Consider the following 14,129-nt stretch of genomic DNA (forward strand, 5'->3'; position numbering starts at 1 on the left):
GTCTTTTCCCAGTTGTAAAATTGTATGATGCTGAGGCACCTGGGTGGCTCAGTTGGTCAAGAGTCTGACTCTTGGTTTCGGCTCAGGTCATGATCTCGTGGCTTCATGGGTCTGAGCCCTGAGTCCCACATCGGGCTCTGTGCCGGCAGGGCGAAGCCTGCTTGGGATTCTCTCTCTGCCTCTCTGCCCCTTCCCTACTTGTGCTGTCTCTGTCTCTCTCAAAATAAATAAATAAATAAACTTTAATTAAAACATAAGATAAGATTGTATGACACTAACCAAGAGCACCCCTAGATGTTTGCTGAGCTAGTGAGGCTTATGCACCCAGTTCCCAAGCACCTACCTCATCGCACCTTGTAGCTTACAAGTGAAGCTTTGCAAAGAAAAGAAAGAAGGGAGAAGGATAAGAGATCAACATCCCAGAGAGAAAGGATAATCTGAAAAATCACTTTTCCCTGACTGTTACTGCCAATTTAATATCAGCAGCTAAGAAGCTAAGAAGAAAGAGAAGTCTGAGAAGGGAGAAGCTTGGAGGAATCACATGACCTTACTGGTCTGGGGAGCAATGTCTGTGTTCAGGGACTGCCTAAGAGAAGGTCTCGGTGAAGACTGAGGCCTTGGGGCCTCAAGTAGGAGTGGGGATTGACTGCAAATGAGGACAAAGGAAATTTGGGGGCAATGGAAGCGCTTCAGAACTGATTCATGGTGATAGTTGGCCAGTGCATAAATTTATTTAAAGTCACTGAGTTGTACACTTGAAACAGGTAAATATTATGTTATGCAAATTATACTTTAATAAAGTAAAAATACTCCAGACGTTTAGTTTGGAACCTAAATCATCACATACTAGGAGCAAAAGTGAACAGCCATCAAAAAAACTAAAGCTTAGCTTCAATCCAGCTCAATTATCAACCAGAGTAAGAAGATCTGGGGGCATCTGGGTGGCTCAGTCGGTTGAGCGTCTGACTTCGGCTCAGGTCATGATCTCACCGTTTGTGAGTTCGGGCCCGGCGTCGGGCTCTGTGCTGACAGCTCAGAGCCTGTTTCGGATTCTGTGTCTCCCTCTCTCTGCTCCTCCCTTGTTCACACTTTGTCTGTCTCCCTCTCTCTCAAAAATAAATAAACATTAAAAATTAAAAAAAAAAAAAGATTTGCCTCTTCCAATATATCCTAGCTTAAGCAAAAAGGAATCCTCTCTACAGGAAAATATACCATTCAGTACTTGAGATTATATCTATAGTTTTTCATATACAATATCTAGCTTTCAAACACATTATCTATTGTGTGAGGAAACAACATCACATGGCCAAAAGCAAGAAGAGAAAACCAACAAAAGAAAAAGACCCAAGGGGTGCCTGGGTGGCTAAGTTGGTTAAGCATCTGACTCTTGGCTTCAGCTCAGGTCACGATCTCATGGTTTGTGATTTTGAGCCCCCAATGGATTTTGTGATGACAGAATGGAGCCCGCTTAGGATTCTGTCTCCCTCTCTCTCTGCCCCTCCCCCACTTGCTCTCTATCTCTCTCTCTCTCAAAATAAATAAAACGAACTTAAAAAAAAAGAAACAGGGGCGGCTGGGTGTCTCAGTCGGTTAAGCGCCGCTGTCGGCTCAGGTCATGATCTCATGGTTCGTAGGTTGGAGCCCCACATCGGGCTCTGTGCTGACAGCTCAGAGCCTGGAGCCTGCTTCGGATCCTGTGTCTCCCTGTCTCTCTCCTCCTTCCCCACTCGTGCTCTGTTTCTCTCTGTCTCTCAAAACTACATAAACATTAAAAAAAATTACAAAAAAAAAAAAAAAAGAAACAGAGCCAAAATGATTCAGATGGAGTTGTCAGACACTGATATTAAAATAACTGGTCGATAATATATTCAACAAAGTGAATGACAAATGGAGAATTTTAGTGGACAACTGGAAACTATAGTAAACATTTAAATGGAGACTGTAGAAACAAAATATACAAAATACCTATGATTAACAATTCAATATATGGGGTTAAAAGCAGAACAGATACAGCTGGAAAGAATAGGAAAAGTGGAAGATAAGTCAGATGGAGATATCGAGGCCAAATCATGCACAGAAACAAAAAGGATGGACAATATGAAAAATATGTATATGAATTGGGCCATCATTATAGATAAATGGCTGCTCGTCAATCTAGAACTTTCTAGGGAGTCTGAGACAGACACAAAGCTTTATTTATTCGTTCTCATCCCCCCATCGGTGGAGGATTGTCCCATAGAGCATTAACACCCTGACACTTCTGGGTCGTGCATGTATAAGCTTCTAGTAGGCCATTCATGTGTCTCAACCACAGCCACAGAGCACTTCAGGAAGAAAGCTAGATACACTGCCCATATTTAAGAGGAGGTTCAATCCATATGAAGGGGTCAATGTCTGCTTGGAATAGCTGCATGAAATAGTTGTGGCTGGAATCAGGGGGGGAGCCAGGAAGATAGGTGGTGATACAATCGAGGCATTTCAAATAGCCTACACCCTACATTGTTTCAAGTCCAAATAATAAGGTCTTCAAGGTGGGGTTCAGCTGCAATCTGTACAAATACAGGGTTAGGGCTATAGGACTGCTGCTCTTACTGTACACAAAGCCATTACTGAGATTTATTATCTCCCTTATCACCAATTCTAGATTTCTCCAACTTTGCTTAGCACTTCTGTGGTCTAAGATGTTTGTTTTGTGGGGTGACCCAGACATTCGTCTCTGAGGGTTTTGAGTCCCTTAGGTACATTTACTTTGTCAGGCCAAAATGGTTGCAGTTGCAGAACTTTCATTATCACCAGGAATTTAGGCACCAAGAGATGTTTGAACTAGTTCTCTGAATTCCAGGTAAACCTTTCCCTGTTTCCATTATGTAGGAGCAACTCTGTCACCTCATGATAGTCAAGATCAATACCTCCATCCTTACCTATTGGGCTTCCATCAAAAGGAGCCCCAAATGACCAGGTACAGTCATAGTTTATGTTCATATGTCCTGTGGTGGAAGCACCCCTGTCTTAAAGAATCAGAACTTTTTATCTAGAAGACCCTAAAAATACAGGGAAAAGAAGCCTGGATTTGCAGCTGGATCACTGGGGGTGGTAATGAGAGGGATACCCATCCTCCCCCCACCCTTTGGCTTCTGGATTCATGGATTGAGTACATAGTTCCATATCTCAGCCCTCTGTACAAGTCATACCACATCCTAGAAAGTATCTCCTCAGCTTGAGGGTATTATATCTGAGCTAGCCCCTTAGCCAAATCTTTACTAGGTCCTTTCTTCATTTCTACAAGGTAAGATGCTTCTACCTTGTAGAAGGACGTAGTACATGAAAACAAGAATGGATCCCACCACTACAGGTCCATGATTTCATTTCCTTAGCTGTAAAATGGGATCCTTTGGTCTGCAAAGTTGGTGGGATTCATGTCAGGAGGAAAGTCATTCTGTAGATGGTGGTGCTGTAGATGACCCTGTAGAAGACCCTGTAGATGGTGGTGCTGGCATGGATATAACTTGAGTAAATGAATATTTCATGTGTTTATAACTGATATGATCTGCTCACACTTTTTTCGCCTCTATTCATTGCTTGAGCTCATCCTGACTTATTATGAGGAAATTCATTCTTTTCTATTGAAGTCTTCACTCTGCCTTTCCTGCTCCAGGCCTTCAAGAACACTGAGATCTTACTCAAAACCCAGGAAGTTAATCTGGATGCCCCATGTCAAGTTCAGGGTGACAAGTTCATTCATGCTCTGCTTCTAGATGCTACTTGATTTTTGCTGCTGAATTCGATCCTGCCCTGTCCTGCTATATTCTGGTGGTTCTCTCACTGGTTTAGACCTCTGTTGGCCTTGTCCCAATAGCGGACTCCATTGTTACTGTTCTCTTAACTCATTCTCATGTGAGTTAACAGCATTTCCCCAAACGCATCAAGTACTTACTGGGAAAGACTCAACAGTCCAGGCCCTTATGCTGAACTGCACGTCCTTCTGAAGATTCACTGTTGGAAATCCTCTATACTCTTACGGAAATACTAAAGCCCTTCCTCGAGAACCATTTCTGATTCTATGAGTTAAAATGGTTTTTTCTAAGCTACTAAAACAAAACAAAATCCAAGATGCAAAAGGAAGTAAAGAGAAGACATAGGCCATGTGATGGTCTTTTCCCGGGCAACAACGCTCCCATCTTTGGAGGCCACAGTCAAGCCCTGTAGTGTCTATAAAAATTTGGCAAAAAATGCTCCCTGGCCATTCCTGCCAAAGATAAACTACTTTGGTGATTAAATTTCAGATATCTATTTGGAAACAGCTGAAAAAACAAGTCAAATCAGACTTTCTTGGGCAGCAAAAGCATTCTGGTAGCTGGAAAAGAGGCAGATGCATGAGGGTTTGTGTGCAGGCTGGAGGTGTCTGTGCAAGGCTGTGGCTGAGCTGCTGGCACAGAGGTACGTGGCTGAATCTCCCAGCTCTGTGGGCTGGATCCGCAGAGTGGAGAATGATCCATCAGGCCTTTGACCTGAGGATCGATCCTTGATTGTTTCAGACTTCTCCAAGAGATTATCCTTGTAGAATAAAACTAGAAACTCCACTTTCTGTCCCAGGATCTGTCTGTACCAATGTACAGAACCCATAAATTGGGTCACGTCTCAGGATTACTCTCGTCCCCATCTCTGTGACCTGGTGGCTGGGGGTCTCCCTGACTTCAGGTTCTGTGTGTCCTGAGGGAGGAGAAAGAAGCCAGAGACTGAATAAGGAAATGGTTTGAAAGAGCCTCAGGTAAATCCAAGATGAGAAATTCCCAAAGATTCACCTGCTTCCAAGAGACTAAAACTCACCCAACATAAGAGCCAGGAATCCATGACGGGATTGGGAAGGAATGAGTTCTCTCCTAGAACAGGCTTCTGGGCATCAGAAACAGGAGGAGAATTCTGAGCTCCCATGGTTCCTAGTCAGTCTGACTGAGGCATTACATTTCCTGCAACGCCCACTTCCCCCCTGGAGCGCCCCCTACAGGAGAGAGGAGGGAACCTTTGTGTCAGTGTGGGCATCGGACTCCCCAGGACACAGGGCTCCGCTCAGCCCTTGGGGTCCCAAGGTGTGTGCAGAACTGGGGCCATTGCAAGGGGCGATGCCAGAAAATATGGGGTTCAGCACAGAACCCCGAGTATATGGTCCTGCTCTGAAATGCTGGGGGGCCTTCTCCCCTTCCTGCCTGTTGCGGGCAACGATCCAGGGCCTCAGGCTCTCTGGCTGATAACGCAGGATGTGGAGACCTGAAGAATTAGGATTAAAGGGACAGAAGGAAAAAGAATCCAGCCTCAAAGTGTGAAACCCCAAGAGGAAGAGGAGACTGCGCAGAGCTGAGTCTGTGTGTGCAGCAGAGAGTGGCCTCGAGGGCAGCGATCCGAACCTCACGAGGGAGCCACTATCCTCAGTGGTAGGGACTGACAGGGCCCTGTGGTGAAGCAAGCAGGTGTTCTGCAAAGGGGCTCGGAGCGCGTCGGGAGCTGGGACCAGGGCTGAGATCCAGGGTCTCACCTGGGTGGAAGGAACAGGCAGAGAAAGGTACGCGTTGGCAGGAGGCTCGGCAGGGCCACCGCGGCCAGAGTGCAGCGTGTCTCCTGAAAGAGTCCCCGGGGCCACGTGCCGATCGATCGGAAGCTACCGGAGGAACTGGAGGTGGACCCTTTCCGTCCCGCACTCAGCCGCGGGCACAGTCTGGCCCCGGGCAGAGCCAGGCCACAGGCTGTGGGCGTCTGTGCAGGGAACTGGGCCTTGCCGCATCCAGCGAACCGACCGGCACGTCGTGGCCTGGGGTTTCTGTCTGTCTGGGGTCCCACGGGAGATGTCGAGCTGAGCCGTGGTCGCCCCCACGGCTCCCCGGCTGCACCCAGGAAGTTTGTGCACGGGGAGCCGTTGGCTGTGCGGGGCTGTGTCCTCGCTGCTCGCACAGAGATACACGGCGGAGTCCTCTGGCTGTAGGGCGGCCACGTGAAGGTGCAGGTGGGAGCTGTCTGAGCACTCGGGTGTGAAGCGACTGGGGACACTGTCATTTTCGGCGAGTTCCTTATAGTTGTAGGCAAACATGAGCTTCGGTGGCCTCTGAGCACTCTGTTTGTACCAGTACATAGCGTTATGTCCCAGACGTTGTTCGCACTTCAGGGTCCCCTTACTCCCTGTCGCTGCGACCAGGTGTTTTGGTGTCTGGGTAACTACAGTATCCACGGGGACTGTGGGAGCAAGAAAACAAATTTAGAGCGTCTTGGGAAGCAGCTCCATGAGAGAAGCTAGAAACCCGAGGACAGAGATGTCCCAACTGTTCCCAGACTCACTTGCCCCGAGGACACAAAGGACCACACAGCAGAGGGGCTGGCAGCTCATCGCAGTGTCTGACGGAAGGGACCCAGTGACTCTCTGCTCAGGTTCCTGTCTTCTGCATGTGTGTCCGTGGCCCTGACAGAGGGTTTGCTTGGGAGGTCACTGCCCCTGTTGGTTCTACAGCTCACGTTTCCTCTCCCCCCCCCTCGCCCCCCCCCCATGGGTTTGGATGCAGGTCCCTAGGTGGAGGAAAGGCCCATCCCCCCTCTGCCTTGAGGAGGTTTCTCGCAGTTGCTTTTTTTGTCATTGTCAGTAGTTTCCTCCCCTCCCCAATGAATAACTGAGTCTTTCCTTCCTCTTTCTGCTTAACAGCACCTCCTCCACTCAAACACACATCCCTTCCCCTTGGACAGGTGTACCCCCCTCCCCCGCCGCCCCCACCACCTCTCAGGGAGCCAGGAGAAACCCACGCAAGCCCCATCCTGATTTAACTCAGAGGCCACCTTGCTTGGCTTCCAGAACCTTTCCCTGGAGCCAGCTGCACTCATTTTAAGACACAGGAATTTAATGCTAACTGGGTAGGAAGCACCGTCAGTGGGTGCTGACGAGGTTATGACAGAAATATGCTGCAAGCCGCGCCCCCAGAAAGCATCTCGCCTACTTGGGGTGCCGAGCCTGAACATGGCACCCACACATACAGGGGAAGCACTGGAGAGTAACAAAAGGTCCTGAGGGACAGGGGCCACGGGGACCGCAGACGCGATGCTATTGAGGTTGGAGAAGTGCAGCCTGGACTAGATTTTCGCATCTAGGCTGTTCAGGTACCATGTCCCAAGCAGAACCAGGAGGAAACCCTGCTGCCGGAGCATTTGCTTCCTTCTTAAGCCTCCTTCCCATTCCCCTTCCTTCTTCCAGACCAGCCTCGGGAATTTTGGTGAAGTCACAGCTCCTCCTAGAGGTCACAGGGGCACATTAACCTCCTCTCCACCTGCTGCCTCCAGTCCTTACTCCTGGGCCCAGGGGAGCACAGAGCACACAGAATTTCAGTTTGTCCAACAAGCATTGGCGAGAAAGGCAATATTCTCATCCTCAAAATGTTTCTAGACTCATAGGAGCAATATGACATGCTTTTTTATTATTTACTTTTTAATTTATTTATTAATGTTTATTTATTTTTGAGAGAGAGAGAGAGAGAGAGAGAGAGAGTGAGAGTGTGTGTGTAAGCAGGGGATGAGCAGAGAGAGGGAGACACAGAATCCAAAGCAGGCTCCAGGCTCTGAGTGGTCCACACAGAGCCCCATGCGGGGCTTGAACTCCTGAATTGCGAGATCATGACCTGAGCTGAAGTCGGCCACTTAACTGACAGAGCTACCCAGGTGCCCCAGGATATGCTTTTAGACAACATTGAGTTTGGAGAGGTTTAGTGTATGTTTTTCGGAAGGTTAAAATATAATTGGTTTTTATATGGCTAAATCATTTCATCTACTCACCTTCTCATTTCCTCATCTCCGAAACCTGGATAAAGGGAGAGTCTCAAATACTGATCTCCTATCCTCTGTTTAACTCTAAAACAATATGAGCCGTTCAGGATAAGCTTCCAACCAGATGTTTGCCCTGCTAGGACCTTCCAGAGTCTCCCCCCACCCCCACCCCCACCCCTGCCGCCCCCTTATCACAATACTGAACACTTTGCAGGTAATTAACACATACTTGAATGAATGAATGAATGAATGAATACATGGATGCAATGGAAAAATGGTAAGAGATCACATGTGAGTCTAACCATTAAAAAATTGTTTCCCAGTGTGGTATGGTTGGCACTGGTATATTTGTACTTGCGGCTTACAGAAATTGAGGGCAGGGCATCAGGATACAATACAAGGCTGAAATGGGAATGATAAAAAAATGAATTTGGCTGGCATGAGGTGAGCTTCAGTACTAATTTTTTTAAGTTTATTTCTTTTGAGAAAGAGAAAGAGCATGCGAGCCAGGGAGAGGCAGAGAGAGGGGGAGAGAGAGAGAGAGAGAAAGTCCCAAGTGGGCTCTGTACTGTCAGCACAGAGCCCCATGTGGGGCTCGAACCCATGTACCGTGAGATCACGACCTGAGCCGAAACCAAGAGTCGGATGCTTAATCAACTGAGCCACTCGAGCACGCCCCCCCTTTTAAAGTTTATTTATGTATTAGTACTAATTTTTATTTTAAAGGATAGTTATGATAATTTTCCAATGTTTATCGAGCATTGTCCAAAGATTTGGAAGTGAACGTATTGTTTCCCTTTTTAAACTAGCCTTGTTGTCAGGGCCCCGAGGACGATGGGTATTTGAGGATTTCCTTATAGTATAGCACAAGAATATATTCTAGGCTCATCCTGTGCTTTCCCTGCTCCCATCTTGGAATCAGCTATTTCTCCAAAGAGCCCTGGTTCCTTTAAGTGGATAACGGTGTTCAGAAAACAAGAGATGGGCACTAGATCTCGGCTTTTGAGGGGACAGTACTTCTACATCATCAGTGGACAGAGCCTAGGGAACACACACGAATGCACACACATTAACATGTATCTTTAACTCTCTATCCATGTACATGTATTGAAAAGCCATAAATTTACACCAGTAATTCCAGTTCTAATTTCAGTACTCTAAGGTTCACTCTAGTGTTCTTTCTGTATTCGCAATTCCTTTATCCAGTACTGAGAAAACTGGCTCCTGTTCTCAACAGATTTACGTATTTGATCAGTCTCCTTGTATGGACCCAATTGTCCACTGCAACCCCAACCTTCTCTCCCTGGCACACGCCCCCCTCACCCTGCTTGGGAACCAACAGCCTGTGCCAAAGAGTCCTCTCCACGTTGGAATCCTCCTCACCTCAGTCCAGCGTCTGATACCCGACATGGCGCACGTCCTGCCCAGTATGGACACCCTTCTCAACCTGCTGGGGCTTCAACGGCCTGTACCAGGCTGCTCTCCTCACCCCACTTGGGTGCCAACACCCCCTTTCTTGGGAAAACCCTCTTCACTTGGCAGAATCTCTGTCACCTGCACCAGGCCTCCTTCCTGCACAGATACAATGCAAAGCACTAGTCCTCTGACAGCAAAGATATTTCACTTCACAGATTGCTTGGGGAATAATTCGATGCACTTCAGGTTGGCGGTGGGTGTGGGGAGGCCTCGGGGCCTTGTCTCTCCCCTTATGCTCTAGACATAGGTCAGGATCAATACAGGGTGATGGCTGCAGCTAGTGAACATGTACTTGACTTGCTTGGACTTTTCTGAACCATTTGTATTTCTCTTTTTTCCCCCCCCACCCTGTTCTCCAGGAAGCAATGCCAATTTCCTTGTTCTAAAAGTCTGAGATTTTTCCTTTCTTCCCTCCTATACTAACACATTATTGGCATGCGTGTACCTGTCTTCCTGCTGAGTTCGAGATTTTTAAGGTCACAGGCTGTATCTTTTTAAAAAATTTCTTTAAAAAAATTTCTGCATATTGTTCCCTATGACGTTATTTATTTTTTAACAGCTTCATTGAGGTATAATTGATATACAAAGACCCGCACATATTTAATACCACCATGCCTAGATAATACACATATGCTAATCAGTTTCTTTCTCTTCCTTCCCCACAAAACCCTTTCTCACCTGCCAGTCTTTGCAAAGCACCTTAAAGGTGAGCTCCTCTGGCCTGAAGCAGCAGTGATTCCTGATGGCCCACCACATGCTTCTCGATATTTCCTCTCTTGAAGGAGGAGGGAGGGGGCCCCTTCAATCATCCCCAGGTGCGCACATGTTCTCATCGCCACCCTCTCATCTCCCCAGGACCCCGGTCTTCAGAACAACAACCTGATGCTCTCCCTCAGCATTCAAGAGTCTGCCTGAAGGGGGACTGGCCCCCTACTATGTTCTGGTCACCAAACAGCCATTGATTGTGACTCTACCGAAGAGTCCTGATTGCAATGGGTGCTGTGTGGAAGGGGAAATAAAATGATAAATAACAAAACCTATGGGGTATACGTCTTTGGTTTTGTGTGTGTGAATATTCTAGGTGGTGAGACAGAGCCAATAGTGAGATGAAGCAGCTAAAATACTCCTGTATGACGTTTCACTAATCGTAAAATGGTAGGGTATAATCCGTGTTCAGCAGCATTTGAAGGACATGCAGAAAAACAGTTGTTCGGGGATTGTCGAAGTTGGAGAAGGCTTTTTGAAGGAGATGAGTGTAAGCCAAATCTGTAAGCAATCTAGTCCTGTACCAGTTTATTTTTTTTTCTAAGAACCAGTTCTGGTTCATTGTGTATAAAGAGGCTAGCACATAGCTTCAACTTTTAGTTCTGGCATGCTATTTTTCTAGTAACATGAGGCAACTTTTGAGGTTGCCTTCTGAGATTTGCTCCTGCTACAAATAGGGACAGGGAAACTCTGTTGGGTTCGAAACTTGCCTTATCTTGCTTCTCCTGTTTACTATTTAAAACCCATAATCTTCTGCTGGCTGTGACCCCTGATCACTTACCGTTTATTATGAGTCTCCTGATCTTCTATTACCAAGGGACAAGATTAAGAAAAAATGGTTAAAAGCTCTAAACAATCTTCTGGCTCAACACAAGGAAAAACTTTCCAACTGGATGGTTGAGAAGGTACTGGGATCTCCTTTCTGCAATAGAGGCTGGAAGACCTTTGGTGGGATGCTATAGACGGGGCCCAAGCATCTGATGTGGCGAAGAGAAACTGAAGCATCTACTCTGTGCCAGAGACAGAGCTACAGACTGAGAACTTAAATACAAAATATTTGTTTCAGGAGATCATAATCTAGTTGAGGAAATAGACAAAAAATAAACGTTTACAAGAAAATCCAGAAGTTATAATAGCAATATACACAAGGCTTTAAAAGAGTGCAGAAAGGTAACAGACTTATCTGTCAAGTCAGAGGCAGCGTGGGGTGGAGTTAGGGGTGGGCATAGATAAATGTCAGAGGTTAACTCTAAGGAGAGATGATGTCAAGGTAAATTTTAATGGATGAATTGGAGTTTGCGAGCAAAGAAGTGAGGGAGGTAACCCCATTCAGCAGTAATTTGCTGAACAATTACTATGTGTCAGATACATGTTGGCTTTGAGGCAGAATGGTAAGCAAATCAGCCATCAGTTGTGCCCTCAGGAATTTTAAACGATCAACACTACACGGATAGATACTCACACAATTTATATATAATTGGAAGTAAATGTTATAAAAGTAGAAGCTGACAAGAAAACTCAAGAAGGCCTGATTTGAGCTAGAGAGTGCAGGTGAGGTTCATCAGGATTCTCTCTGATTAGAGACCTAGAGAATGAGTGGGTGTTAAACTGGGAGGCAAGTGGGAAAGGCGCAGAGGTGTGAAATAGTGAAGAGTGTCCAGGTTCATAGGCTTCAATGCCATGCCCAAGAACTTAAATGCATCCCAACATCAATATGGAGCTATTGAAGAGATTTAAGCAGGAAAATGACATGATCCATTTGAATTTTAGAAGGACCACTCTGGTAAAACCGTATGGAGGTAGGTTGAAGGACAGTAAATCCAGAAACAAGAAAATACTAGTAGTGCTATTTATTTTAGCAGACCGTGGTCCTGAATGAAGGCACAGGTGGTTTGTTTGAAAGGTAAGTCAAGGATCTTCAAAGATAAGTCAAGGATCTTTAGGACAGAGCAGTGGGAAGCGAATGCTGACAGAGACATAATTTAGTTGTGTTAACACTTTAACAAAACTCTTGTATGTGGATCGAAGATCGTGTTAACTTCTATTTCCCCCTGATTTTCTGTGGGTGTTCATTTTATACATGAGGATGTTAATGTGCAAAGACCCCCCAAAACGGAAGCTAGTGGCAGAATGAAGGCCAGAACTCTGTTGCCAGATTGAAATCTTCTCTCCCAGAATTTTATTGTTTCTCATCCTTTGGTACAAGTTTCTGTCTCTATCATTCTCTTCTTTGTTTTGCCCTGTTCTCTGTCATTCCGATATCCTAGCCCTAAACCCCCAATTCCCTACTTCTTACTTTCTCCCGAAAGCATTACTTGAAGGTCAACAGTGAGCTAATTCTCTTAAGATCACTAGTTTTCTTTCAAGCCACACCTGATCATTGAAACAGTCACCATTCAATTTTAAGTCTGGATATGGGGCATTTAATTCATTTCTGCCTTCTCTTCTGGAGAGGGTCAACAGACTATGGCCCAGGTTCAAGTCTGACCTGCAGCCTGTTTCAGGAAATGAAGAAGGTTTACTGGAACGTAGCTGCACTCAACCACACATGTACTGTATACGGCTGCCTTCACGCTGCAATGAAGACTAGTTGTGACAGAGACTGTACTGGCTGCAAAGCCTAAAACATTTACTATTGGGCTCTTTATAGGAAATGTTTGCTGACTCCTGCAAACAATATCATGGAGAGAATCACATGTAGCTAGAATAGAAATGTCCTCAAACTAATGCCATCCTTGAGCAGGGTTCTCAAGGAAGCCTGTCTGGTTCCAGGGTTCACTTTACCAAGAAAGAGCATTCTACTTGCCAACACTGGTTTTCTGTACATGGCAATGATTAGAAATTGAGGGGGGCGCCTGGGTGGCTCAGTCGGTTGAGCGGCCGACTTCGGCTCAGGTCACGATCTCGCGGTCCGTGAGTTCGAGCCCCATGTTGGGCTCTGTGCTGATAGCACGGAGCCTGGAGCCTGTTTTGGATTCTGTGTCTCCCTCTCTCTGACCCTCCCCCGTTCATGCTCTGTCTCTCTCTGTCTCAAAAATAAATAAACGTTAAAAAATTAAAAAAAAAAAAAGAAATTGAGCTTAGCACGGACCGTCAGGTTAGCATCAGGGTTATGACACAAGAGCATACTTTGTAACCTTGTTCTTTTTTGCATTCTTGTTGCCCTGATTGCTTATTTCAGGGTTTTTTTTTTTAGTAATTTAATATATCTTTTTTTCAGGGAGAGGAATTCTTATTTAAAAATTTCCCTTCCTGTTGGCACGGTTAAAGAGCCAGTAAATGGCCTCAGTAACTAGAGTTGTGTTAGCCAAGAAGGTGGCTGGAGCATCTAAACGAAAAGAAAAACAGACTCCATGAGAGAGAAGATCATAAAGTTGCCTTCAGAGGCCGGTGAGTCTTGCTTCTGCCAATATAAATGTCAACATATTTGCTGGAGCCCAACCAGCCCCTAATTCAGGCCCAAGTTTAGATAGTCCTCCAAGGCCACTAAGCCGTGTGCATGGGAAAGAGGGGTGACAAATACAGATGCACTAAATACAGACACATACCTCTGGACCTTCATATGCTTGAAGTGAGGAAAAGAAGTATAGGTACCAACCCACTCTGCCCGGCAAAAGGAACTTGGACATTGCCACACATTGCACGTGGCTCTTTTCACGGACATGACTGAGGAAGGAGACTCCCCACCTCCTCCACATCCACACACTGTGGCATGACCACTGTTGATTGCAAACAAGAATTCATCGATGTTATTGAGGACAGATGTTTTGCACACACAAAGCGCAGACAAGAATATCTATTGAATCTGAGAAGTTTCAACCCAGTTCTCCGGGGCCCAACTTCACAGGATGATTGAAGCACAGTATCTCAGGAGTAAAAGGTATCTTACAGGTGTGAGTTCCCACACAATCGTGCAAGGATATCTTCTTCATGTCTGTTCACCCACTTTACAGAAAAAGATCGACATGGCGCTCATGTAGAGAGACACCTCACACTGATCCCGTGTTCTCCTGGCCTCTTCAATAGGGAGCATTCTTCTAGTATCTTCCGCTTGGCATACTTTGCGCTCTCAGTTAATATCCAGATCTACTCTGCTC

At 46.0% G+C, this 14,129-nt stretch overlaps 1 long non-coding RNA gene and 1 gene segment (V, D, J or C); both read right to left on the reverse strand.

Moving 5' to 3' along the window:
* Positions 1-696: 696 nt before the first annotated feature.
* On the reverse strand, positions 697-5,289 carry LOC131508855 (uncharacterized). The gene is made up of 2 exons (XR_009260177.1): positions 4,828-5,289; positions 697-4,710 (listed from the first exon to the last, which is right to left on the reverse strand). It is a non-coding gene; the product is annotated as an uncharacterized LOC131508855 (long non-coding RNA).
* A 150-nt stretch (positions 5,290-5,439) lies between these two features.
* LOC131508844 (T cell receptor beta variable 4-2-like) lies at positions 5,440-6,489 on the reverse strand. The segment is given in 2 exon segments: positions 5,440-6,222; positions 6,325-6,489. Coding segments are annotated over 2 exon segments (618 nt in total).
* Between the last annotated feature and the right edge of the window lie 7,640 nt (positions 6,490-14,129).

The sequence above is a fragment of the Neofelis nebulosa genome, chromosome 4 (assembly GCF_028018385.1).
Source record: "Neofelis nebulosa isolate mNeoNeb1 chromosome 4, mNeoNeb1.pri, whole genome shotgun sequence".
Classification (NCBI taxonomy): Eukaryota; Metazoa; Chordata; class Mammalia; order Carnivora; family Felidae; genus Neofelis; species Neofelis nebulosa.